The sequence below is a fragment of the Pinus tabuliformis genome, chromosome J, assembly GCF_031772625.1.
Source record: "Pinus tabuliformis cultivar Carrire ecotype Pingquan chromosome J, CPIR1, whole genome shotgun sequence".
In the NCBI taxonomy this organism is placed as follows: Eukaryota; Viridiplantae; Streptophyta; class Pinopsida; order Pinales; family Pinaceae; genus Pinus; species Pinus tabuliformis.
In genome coordinates this window covers 41,958,568-41,971,060 of record NC_142295.1, presented here as the reverse complement: position 1 = coordinate 41,971,060, position 12,493 = coordinate 41,958,568, and the positions used below count along the sequence as shown (strand labels likewise).

The following is a 12,493-nucleotide window of genomic DNA, read 5'->3' as shown; positions in this document are numbered from 1 at the left end:
AACCACCAGTTTTATATCGCACCACCTTTCAGCGATTGTGGTATTTGTCAGAGGGCCTCCGATCACCCCGACCGAGCGACGCGTGGCCACTGTACGTTTTGAAAACCACCCATTCCCCGGACAGTAATGTTCAGCATGGAAGGGCCTCCCGATATAGTCGTCGACCGTCCGATTAAATCATGGACCTGCATCATTTGAAGCTGCGTGGATTAAATTTTGTTTGACCGCCGTAAAAGTAATTAATGTAAAATTATTGTGATAGGTAAAAGTTGGTAGAAACTTTAAATTTTATTATTTTTTTAATTTACGGAGGTATGGGAAAGTCAACGCATAGTTAAGTCTTTTTGTTTTTTGGTATATGTAATGTTTTTTGTTCATTTTCAAAAATATATATGTGTAATGAAAACTGTGGGGAGCACAGCAGTGTGAAGAAAAGAAAAGTGCTCGCGGCAGCGAATGAAGAACAAGGGATTTTGAAATGTGTAGCAGCGCATTGAAATGTATTCTCCAGCAGTATGAATATAATGAAGCCAGAAGTGTGTAAATGGTGTGAGTAAAGAAATGGTTTTTCACCCCACAGTGAATGTAATGTAAGAAATTTGTTTTTTACAGCATATGTAAGAATTGTTATTACAGTAGTATATGTAAAAGTTTTTATTTTACAGCAGTGAATGTAAAATTTTTTCACATAGCAGTGAATGAGGATTTTACACAGCAGTGTAAATTTTTTTGTAAAAGAGGCAGAGTAATTTTTTTTGTGAAAGTTCTTGGTGAATCCCTCTGAGAGAGAGGAAGAAATATGTATTAGGCATTTTATTAATGAATACAAGTTTATTATGTGGAAAACTCTGTCTGCTCAGAAATTGTATTTGCTTCCTTGTGTTAAAGATCCTGTGGAGAAAAACATAGCATTGTCTCTGTGTTCAGTTAATTTGTGTTTGAAATTACCAGAAATTTCCAACAAGCTTGACATGAATATACAGGTTAACGCAGGATATTAAGGAAAATGAAGTTCACATCTCGTGAATTCAAAGAAAGATAAAAACGTGCAATTCATCATATACGGTTGACGTCCTCGGCTCTTCAATTTATTTTGGGGAATATGCGATAGCATCTTCAGCTCTTTAATTTATTTTGGATAATATGTGATTCTGACAGAACTTGAAATATTTAGAACTTGAAATATTAGATCGTTGTTCCGTCTAACGCATACGGCGAAGGATCATTCTGGACTAGACATTGGTCGTTAATTGTAGAGAGACTCACGTACTACACCTTAGACTGAGGACTCTGGCACTAACTCGGATCACAAAGGACTCAGATGTACAGTGACAGTCTTGTGAAGTAGAGACTTAAAGTCTACAAATCTTGAACTGAAGTCTCTTCTTGTGAATATAATCGAGCCAACCTGAAGCATTTTTGGAGCTGCGTTGAAGTATAACTTTGAGACTTTTTTGAAGCACCTTTGTTGAATATTTTGGACTCCTAGCCGCATAAATTTTAGCTCTCTTGTGGCCCTAGACCACTACTCTCTGGAAGGATACTTCAAGCCTAAAATAACAACAGTCCCAGCTTATTTATTGTCACATAATTTTGAAGGACCGAACCAACAGTTGACTGAGTAAGAAAATTTGAGTCCTGTAGTTACTGAGAACAAGATCCCAATCCTTGACAGTTGGAGGTTGAGATCCGAATTTGATACTGGTCCATATTTCTTAGAGTAGACTAAGGAGTTAAGGAGATTTGTGACCTGAGATAGGAAGACTGTCTGAGAATTCCTTGTTGTTGTAGTAGATTGGTAGCGAAATTAAAGTTGATTATGAAAACCTTTGAACCAGACTTGTAAACATCAGTTCTTGAGAGATTTCTGGTGAAGCTAGTAGCAGCATACTTGAAAGAATTTGGGACAATAGAAGACATTTGTAAAACTGGCAGCAACATATTCTTTCCTATGTTGACATATCCCTGTTGAAGACTTGTTCAAGTTTTGTAGCAGTTGAAGACTTGATGAGGCAGATCCATTGAATCATTGTTGAGGTCTGAAACAACCTTGTGAGAGCATCATTTATTGCAGACAATTTTGAAGTTCACTTGAAGATACTTGAAGTGCGGTCATTAAAGAATACTCGAAGGTGGTCTTGAAGTAATTATCTATGAGCTTTGTTGAAACCCTCATGGAGTAGCATTGTGGAAGACTTCTTGGGTGACATGAAGAATAGTGGAGACAACTTTTACCATTGGTAAAGTTGTCATTGATGAATACAGGGTTATTGAAAGATAAGTGAAGGCATTGTTGAAGAACTTAAAGATATTGTCAAGGCTAGTTGCAAAAGATATTGGGAACCTTGAAGAACCATTGAATTCATATTGAAGATCTGAAACAGTGGGTTGGAGCCCAAGAGTTTGGAGCCTGGAAAACACAAGGTTGATGCCTTGGAGGATAGGTTGGATCCCTAGAGGATCAATGTCCTCAAAAAACCAGGTCGGAGCCTGTACCAAAGAAGAGTTGGTGCCCTAGAGGTTGGAGCTTCTAAATGAAAGGTTGGTGCCTTGAGAAGATAGGGTCGGTGCCCTAGAGGTCGGAGCCTCACAAAAGACAAAGTTAGTGCTTGGCAAATATAGGTTGGAGCTTAGAAAATATAGGGTTGGAGCCCTACACAAACATTGTACTTGATTTATCAAGCTTAATAAAAGTATTTATTGTTATTTTTCATTTTGTGTTCTAATTATAAGTGATCTAACTAGTAAAAGTAACAATTGAAAAGGAATAGCCCCTCAGTATTTCCAACACCATGGACTGATGATACTTATCAGTATAACCATATCATATTTGATGAAAATTGTTTGTTTTATTAGTTTGTTTCTCATAGTTCTATTTTCTTATGTGATATGCCTTCAATTGTCAATCTCAGGTGCACATACCAGGTTGTCAGCTCGCCACTTGAACTATGCTAGGTTTTCTAGGTTGTTATCTCAGTACATCAATTCATTTTTGTTGCCAGTGAAGCCTTGTTCGAGGTTGCGGTTGTAGAACGACCTATGGGCTTATACATGTAGCGACTTAGGCCTACCAGGCTCGCATTCAGCCACAGATCCGCTAGCTTAGATTTGGGTGGGAAACAAACCTGAATTGAGAGACAACACAAGAAAATTTGGATGTTGAGGAATGGTTGGAGTTGGTACCAGACAATGGTCATACCAGAGGTCGATCCTCTCAGTATAAACAAATTGTCTACCTGTATTGGCTCATGAAAAACATTGTAGCAAGAGCCCTGTCGACTCTTGCAGCTACTCCGGCCAAGACTGACCTTGTTCTTCTAGAAATTCATAAAGAATTCCATCTTATTCAATTTTAGATTCAACAACAGAATGCTTGCCTTAGCCGTATAGAAAAGCATATTTCATGTCTCCGTCAAACATAATTACTTGGCTCGAGCGTGAAAGATCCAACTCTTGTGGACTCTTCTCATGATTAATAGTATGTTAAGTCTAGTGTGTTTTTCATTTTTTTTGTTAAGTACAAATGCAAGATATGCAAACTTTGATACTATGTTTTAGATATTTAGATATTAGATGAGATAAGGATACTAATACATATATAGTTCTAATAGATAGTGTTAAACTATTTTTCTTTTGGATGGCTTATAATGCGGATGGTGGCCAACAGATCTGGTTTCCTACTAGGCAGATTCAATCCACCTTACCATCTGATCATGAATGTAATCTGCCATTTTTCATGACTGAATGAAGAGGGTTCTACCAAGCTTACAAGAAAAATATGGTATATAATAAAATATCCAATAAAATATTTTAATATGAATTAATATTGAAGTATACTTAAAAATATATTAATAACAAAAAAATCGCTTTAATATGGGTTGATAAAATGATTCAATGTATATGTTATGTAAAATATTTTAAATATCGTTTAAAAAAGTATATATATATATATATATATATATATTGAAAAAAATAAGTTTTAATGGTCAAAAGGTTTGAAGTGGTCTTAGTATTTTAGAGTTTAATCTTTTTTTAGGTATATGTTTTTTATCGAATTCAAACAAAGATTTTTTGTACTTACAAGTTTAAGTTATGTAATGTTCTTAGCATTTAAAACTACAATTTTTACAATGAAAAATTACACATTGTTTTTTGCACTCTAAAATAAATTTGCACCTAAAGAAGAAATTGGATCCCTGTCTAGTCATGCTAGATTTGTGCTTAAGATGGATCTATGCTAATTAATTAAACTAAATTGTAGAAAGCAGATAATATAATTTACATTGAAATATATTTTTAAAATTTTAATTTGTGAAATTATGTTATATTTTATTTTTATTAAAAAAATTAATTAATTTTTTATATTTAAATTTTTACTTAAAACATTATACATATATTTATATTTTATTGTTTTGTTAAATTATATATATATATATATATATATATATATATATATATATATATCCAATTTTAAGGTCATGGCTAAGCTAGACACCACATTGGTGTATGAGACCCTCTTGTTTGTAGAACAAAAGACCCACCTATGCTTATATATATAGTAATAAACATATATATTGATTTAGAATAATAATAATAAATAATAAATAATAAAAAAAATAATTATAAATATTTAATAATTAAGAATATATATGTGTTTGTTTAAATGTTATAAGTTAAAATCTGAAATTATTACATATTTACACTTCCCTTATTTTTAACAATCAAATCTTAATATAGAAAATTTTATATATATATCCTAATCAAATCTGACCTGACAATAACTTTTCATTCAAAATTAATTTATTATTATAATAATATAAATAAAATTAATCTAATCCTTAAGATCAAATATTAAAAACACTTTAGATACAAAAATTTAAAATCTTTTACTTATGAAATGGAGCCAAGACCACAAACATACTTAAAATGTTTTGATTATGAAATAGAGCCAAGACCACAAACGTATGTTTTGATTATGAAATAGAACCAAGACCACAAACTAGTGATAAATGGTTAATTGTTTGTTGCAAAAGGGCAACATTGACACGTGCTGGTTGAAAAAAAATAAAGACAACATACGTAAAATGTTTTGATTATGAAATAGAGCCAAGACCACAAACTCGTGATAAATGGTTAATTGTTTGTTGCAAAAAGATAACCCATAAATCATTGGAGGGCAACGTTGACACATGTTTCTTGAAAAAAAAAAACAACTCCATAAATCAGAGTATGGCCGGAATTAAACACGTGCGTAATTTTTTGGTAAACAATAAACCAGAGATCAATGAATGAACTAGATTGAACACATGTTTGTTTTTTAAAGATAAATGATTGAATAGTCCAAATTCAACTTTTTTGGATTTTAGAGAAATTAAATTTGAAAATCGATAAAAAAAAAATTTCCAAAAAATTAATACTAAAAACAATAATCTTTTTATTTTATCTATTAAATATCATTTTATTCTCATCTAATAAATAAAAAAATACTGATCCAATAATTTTTCCATTAAATATTACTTTATTCTGGTCCAATAAACAAAATAAAAAAAAGGAGTTGTCTATAATGCGACTTTTTGGAGATTCCGGTGACGGAATCCGGCGAAAGAAATTGAGGTTAAATCTTGATTTGTTGCAGTTAAAATGGTTTTTTAACTGCATATTTGGATTCAGCACCCTCGAAAACCCCTGGGACGCTTTCATTGTGCAAAAACTAGCTATCAAACTTGCGATTCCAATAAATTCCTGCCGGATTTCGACTGAAAAAACCCACCGGAAAAGCTTTCAAAAAATCCCGTTATAAACAACTGCTAAAAAAAACACCGAACCATTCATTAATATTTACCCTAACCTAATAATCCAAATTGAACCAAATTGAACACATGTAAATATAGGTGCTTGTTTGAGATGAGATCTACAAAATATTACTTTATTCTAGTCCAATAAACAAAATAAAAAAACACCTAATAATCCAAATTGAACACCTGTAGATCTAGGTGCTCTTTTGAGATAAGATCTACAAAAAAATATTACTTTATTCTGGTCGAATAAACAAAATAAAAAAACACCTAATAACCCAAATTGAACACCTGTAGATATAGGTGATTAGCCAAATTGAACGCATGTAGATATAGGTGCTTGTTTGAGATAAGATCGATAAAATATTAGTTTATTCTTGTCCAATAAACAAAATTAAAAAACACCTAATAATCCAAATTCAACACATGTGGATATAGGCGCTTGTTTGAGATAAGATCGACAAAACACCTCTATCAGTAGCCCTGAGCCGCTAAGGCTCTTGTCCTCCTTGGGAAATACAATATCTTAAATTTTGCGGTATATGCACAACCAACCACGTGCTCATCCCTCGCCTATAAAAAGTGATGAACGTGAATTTCATCCTCATTCAGAACCACAGTTGCAGTGCACAGCTTCAAGCATAGCGATGTCTCCACATAGCTACACTGTCATGGTTTTCCCCGTTCTTCTGATGTTGGTCATAATTACCCCTCTATCCGATGCATACGCCTCCCCTAAGCTTCTCCGCCGTGTCCAAAAGATCAACCAAGCTGGGGTGCATCTGGGCTTAGTTATTCCCAACGCTTACGAAATGGATCCTCTTCTCCAACCTCCTACTTTTATAGCTGACAGCAACAGGCCTTACATCGATATTTCTGGTTTGTCGATATTTATTATATATTTTACTGTACATTTTGTTCGTCTGTTCAGCTCTGCTTATATCTAATCTACTTTGTTCACTGCAGGGAGGAGATTTCACATGGGTACCGTCATGAATCACAGTGTCATTGTGGTGATGACAGGATTGGGGATGGTATGTTGATATCTTTTTTTAATATTACTTTTATTATAATATGAATTTCATGTAGTGTAAGTTTGGAGAGTTAGGTCAATTGATAGAGTCCAGAGTTGAGCTATTAAAGTATTTTTGTTATCATGGGTTAAATTCTTTTTCACACTGTAGTGTTAAGTTTTATGGCTGAGTATCTCTGAATCGAACTCGGGCAGGCAGGGTCAAGTTTTATGGTTGAGTATCTCTGAATCTAACTCGGGCAGGAAGTGATCTTTTCAAATAAGTACTTATTTTGTACAAATATTGGAGGTCACTTATCTCTGGAATCCCTTGAGGTGAACCTGCATTGTACAAATATTGGAGTTCACCTATTAATCAACCACATAGAAAAAAATAAACATCAACCAATATTAATAATCCATCCACATCTAGTTTTGTATGCAATTCCAAGTTTTATATGTTGAATTTTTTATATTTGAATGACCCTCCACAGTGAAAAGATTTACTTGAAAAGAGATAGAGAATGAGGAAACACACTTAATAGACATTTAGAAATGAATAGTTACTCAGAAAATTGCATTCATTCAATTGATTGAAGTTACAGGTTTAATCACACTTAATTTATGAATTCCTTCCTGCCCAGTAAATTGCATTCATTCAATTGATTAAAGTTACATGATTAATAAAAATGCATGATTGACAATTGCTAGATTTAAATTTTTAAAATTCACTGGAACTAATAACTATACTTCATAACTTCCTACCATTAAAAGGAGAGATTATTCTTTAACACAGAGTACACTTGCTTCTCTCTTTGCAAACATGAGATGAGTAGTTTATTGTATTGTATGGGTGCATTACAGATCAACGCAGGAATAACCACTGAGTTGCTTCTTTCTTTCTTTCGAGTGAGCGGAGTTATACACTATGGAATAGCTGGAAATGCAAACTCTGATTTTCACATCGGTGATGTTACCATTCCACGTCAATGGGCACATACAGGCCTATGGAGTTGGCAGGTACCACAACTTCTTACTGCCATAATATTTTCCCATTTCTATCTTTATTCAGATTTTGAAATATTTTTGAAAATGTTTCGAAATATTTGAAAATCTACAATCCCATTAATATGTATTTCCTATCTTATACCATCATTCCTTCCTTTCGGTACATACTATAAAATGTTTTTGCAATGCTATGGCTCATTATTCAGAGATATGGAAAAGGAGCGAAGGATGAACTACCCCTAGAGGAAAATGGTGACTATTCTCGTGAGCTTGGCTATCTAAAATTCTCCACATACAATAGACCGGAGGGGGAGGACGCCGACAATCTGTTGAATAACTTGTGGTACCAGCGAGACGAGATCTTTCCTGTGAACGGAACCCCAGAAGTCCGAGAACATGCATTTTGGATCAATGTCTCCGACTCCTACTATAAACTTGCAGAGCAGATCGAAAAGGTATAACAATCGTCGTTTAATGGAATAAACAGATGAAAGCAATGCACTGTTCATTATCGTGTATATTAATGATTAATTAGGGCGTTGGATTGAACAGAATGTGAGTCTAGAGGCGTGCGTGAACTCCACTTGTCTTTCTCATAAGCCGAGGATTGTGAGAGTGGAGAGAGGATGCAGTGCGAACATTTACGTGGATAATGCCGCTTACAGGAACTTCATTCACTCCAAATTCAATGTAACGCCCGTGGATATGGAGAGTGCAGGGATAGCACTGGTAATACCAGTAATTCGATTTTACGTTTTTGGAAGGTGACATTAATCTGATAATATAAATGTTATTTTGTAGTGTTTTCTCTTTATATTTTGGGGATTTTTGTTTGTATGTTTGCAGGTTTGCCAGAGCCAGAGGAAGCCATTCATCATTATGAGAGCTCTGTCTGATTTGGCAGGAGGATCCACCGAAGAAAACGAAGCTGCGATATTCACTAACTTAGCAGCTGTAAACGCAGTGAAAGTCGTTACCCAATTTATTAAGCTACTATGATTATGATTAATCTCTGTTAATCATATCTAAATAGATCAGTCATTTTCTGCGCCCTCTAATGCATAGCCTCTCTTAATATAGGGCTTAAATATCTACCCTACATGGCTGTAGCTCCTCTTAATATAGGGTTTAGTAGTTTCAATGTATCGAACTGCTTTATAAAAGTGTACTAAACAGCTGCTGCTTAGTACTCGTCTCTATGCAAAAAGTAAATGATAAATACAGGGGAACTGATATGAAAGCTCCTGTATAATAAAATTTTTTCGTGATGATTGGTAAAATGATCTGTTAAAAAAAGGGTTTTATGAGAGAAATTATCTTGACGGACAGATTTCGCTCGTAGGTCAGATACTCACATGTTTTGTTTGATATAAATTGCAGATTGGATATTCAATGGAATTTTCTGTTTTGTTAGACTTGCAGAGATGGAGCCTTGAACGTTTTAGCATTAATTAAAATGGACGTTCAAGCATTAATTAAAATGATTTCCAGTGTAGCATTAAGCATAATGATTTTTAATATTTTTAGTTTTCAGATTGGAGAATTCTCAGATCAGACCAGAGGTTAAAAGCAATATTTTAAAGTATCATAAATGCCGGGCCTCTTTGGGTTTGTACCCTATTATTTATTTAATTTTCAATTAATTTGGTATAGTTTCATTACTTTATTTAACTTAATAAAAGAAATAAAGAGATTGCATTGGCAGGAATATTAAATTATAAATGAATGAAAGTTAGATTGGAACCATCAATATTGTAAGTTATTTTAAATATATTTATAAATAGTAAAAAGAATTATATAAAATTTATTTAAAGTATAACTATAAATGTATTAAATTAATAAAGGTGGTAATCGTTAATATTATAAGTTATTTATTTAAAGTATAACTATAAATGTATTAAATTAATAAAGGTGGTAATCGTTAATATTATAAGTTATTTTAAATATATTTATAAAGAGTGAAAAGAGTTATGAAAGATTTATTTCAAGAACAATTATAAAGGTATTAAATTAATAAAGGAGGAGAGAGTTTTTCAATCATTTGTAATCTGAAAAAAATTTAGATTACTATGTGAATTGAATATTTAAATATTTATAAATTTATTAAATTAGTAAAGGAGGAAAGAGTTATGATAATTTGTAATGAAAAAAAAATAAAATTAATTAGTGAATTAATATCAATTTATGTTAAAAGAAACTTAAAAATATTACTAATAAAATCATATTGTTTTGAATATTGTAAAATTGTAAAATATTTATATTTTTCAATTTTAATTTATTATCTATGTAAATATATATATATATTTTTAAAAATAGTATTTTTTTATTTTTATTTTTATTTTTTATTATTTATATAATTTAATTTATAATATTTTTTATTAAAAAAAATTAAAATTAATTACCTTACAATTGGCTTATGCATCTCATTACTTCTGGAAATTATAAATCTATGCTGAAAAATTATTGTTGAATCAAAAGTCAACTAATATAATAATCTTTTAAAATTGATGAAGTAATACAGTTAACATAACAAAACTTACAAGCCATGAAAAAAGATGTGTCCATATGAGATGCTTAGTACAAGTGAAACGAGGCACGGGTGTGCAGATGAGTACAAGTGAGAGTACATGAGGAAACGAGGCACACTGTTATTGTGAAGATTAAGATTCAATCTAAAAAGGGGCTAGGTGGTACCAACTTTTAAGAGGATAGGGAAGATTGTAAGACATAGGTTTAAAGACAAATTTGGTTGACCATCTTTATGAGGATATACTTTTTAAACTTAGTTTAAGGCATTTAATCACTATATTAAAGCTTAAGGTATTAATTTTTTTTTTAATATTTATATATATAAATGTAATTGGCCTTCGTAATGAACAAACACCCCCCCCCATGAAAGCCATGGAGAACCTAGACACCTTTGCTCCAACCAAGCAAAGGAGCCTCTTGATAATATGGGTACGATCTCAAAGAAATCCCATATTCATAAGCAGTCCACAACATATACTCTATTTTGTAACATTTTATGTCTTGCTTTTGTATTGCAAAAATTGGAATATTTAATGTGTAGCATTTTGTGTTTTGGTTTTGTATTGCAAAAATGTGGAATGTTTATTTAATGTGTAGATCAGTATATTGAAGCATAAGCTTCACTTAATTCAACAAGGAGCTGCATTTAACGGCAAATTCACCAAAACTGTACGGTTGAATGGAAAGAAGTTTTAGATTCCCATAAAGCGAGAGAGCATTGAGGTTCTGGTACCCAGCATGGATAACCTTCCCTTGTTCTTATGGTCTTTTTTATTATAATATGTATATTCTTTTCTTTGTAAACTTAGGCATTCCTCTTTCTATATTACGATAACAAAAACTTACAACAAACTACTGTTTAGGTGGCTAGTCTGCCCGCAGGAAACCAGACCGCCACCTATCAGCATTATAACCAGACCAAAATTTAAAAATGTTTTTCTCCTTCACACTGTCGTACCCAAGTTTTTGACTACTGCTAACTGAACTAACTACATGACCATACCAAAATAACCAGGCACAGTTCTTTTTTAACATCATTTTAAGCACAAAAACCAGAGACTCATCTCTGTCAATCCTCATCTGACGAATTAACCGGGGCGGGCACCGTGGCGCTGCACCCAGGTTTCACCTTCTTCTATTCCATAGTCCATTTCATTTCCTATAACATTTGTTCCATCTTCCGTAGCAGCACGTGGTTTCTCGCGGTCTGGACTTGGACGGCCGCAATCTCTTTCAGGAGGGAAGCCTTTAGATTTTCTGTTTCCTCCCTTGTCTAGATTTTTTCCTATTCCTCTCTCTGCTTTCTGTCCTCCTCCTCTTCTTCTCGGACTGCCTGGTTCATTTCCATAGCCCGAGCGACCACGTGTTTCATTATCCAATACTGTTGTAACGTCTTATTAAACAGAGAATTTCTGCTCCTAGTGGTCCCAAGGTCTGGAATCAGATCTTCCCATTCCCCTCTGGGGATTTCCTTGTTCTCACTAATGGACCTCAGCTCCCGTTCCCACCCATGGATTTGAGCGTGAGTTTCCGGGGAGTTCCCTGCCATATACGCATTTATCATGAACATGTTTTTCTCAGAGTCTGGTTGCCTTCCTCTCTGCTTTGGATTGATGCTTGTGCCTTCTTCCTTGGTCCAAGCTTTCTTTACCTTCTTCGAAGCCATCGTGTTGCGGTCTTGAAACCTTGATTTTAATGTGGCTTGTCTACCTATCAAGACAGCAAAACACAAGTCAATGCCTTTAATTTGACTATCTGCGGAATTCCAATCACTTACCCTCCCAGCCTTGGCCTGAAGGTCCTGCTGAAGCTTCTGGTAGGCAGTCCTAGGCCACCTCACAGCGTTGCCCTTTATGCGGCCCGAGGCCCTCCCCCATCTCTCTACTTCCCTTTAATCCCCGCGCTGACCAGCATGGCTGGTCTCGGTAAACAGAGCAATCCTCCCTCGGCTTCACATCTGATGGGGAAGGCTTAGGACCCCCCAGTGGCCCAAAGGATTTCTATGCATAGTCGTTTGGGGATTATCCAGGCAGCTGACAAAGTTAAGGTACCAGTACCCAACATGGCTCATAGCGAGACCCAACAAGGCCACCCTCCCCTCCCACCTCTCCTTTCTAGTCATGAATTGAACCCATCTTCGGGGGCCACG

At 34.0% G+C, this 12,493-nt stretch overlaps 1 protein-coding gene across 1 annotated transcript; it reads left to right on the top strand.

Annotated features, from left to right (window-relative positions):
- Window positions 1-6,386: 6,386 nt before the first annotated feature.
- Window positions 6,387-9,156, top strand: LOC149225389 (bark storage protein A-like). The gene is made up of 6 exons (XM_089377076.1): window positions 6,387-6,674; window positions 6,762-6,829; window positions 7,672-7,827; window positions 8,022-8,270; window positions 8,368-8,544; window positions 8,662-9,156. Exons 1-6 carry the CDS (start codon window positions 6,443-6,445, stop codon window positions 8,812-8,814), a joined length of 1,035 nt encoding a protein of 344 aa, XP_089233202.1. The 5' UTR covers window positions 6,387-6,442; the 3' UTR covers window positions 8,815-9,156.
- The last annotated feature ends 3,337 nt before the right edge of the window (window positions 9,157-12,493 follow it).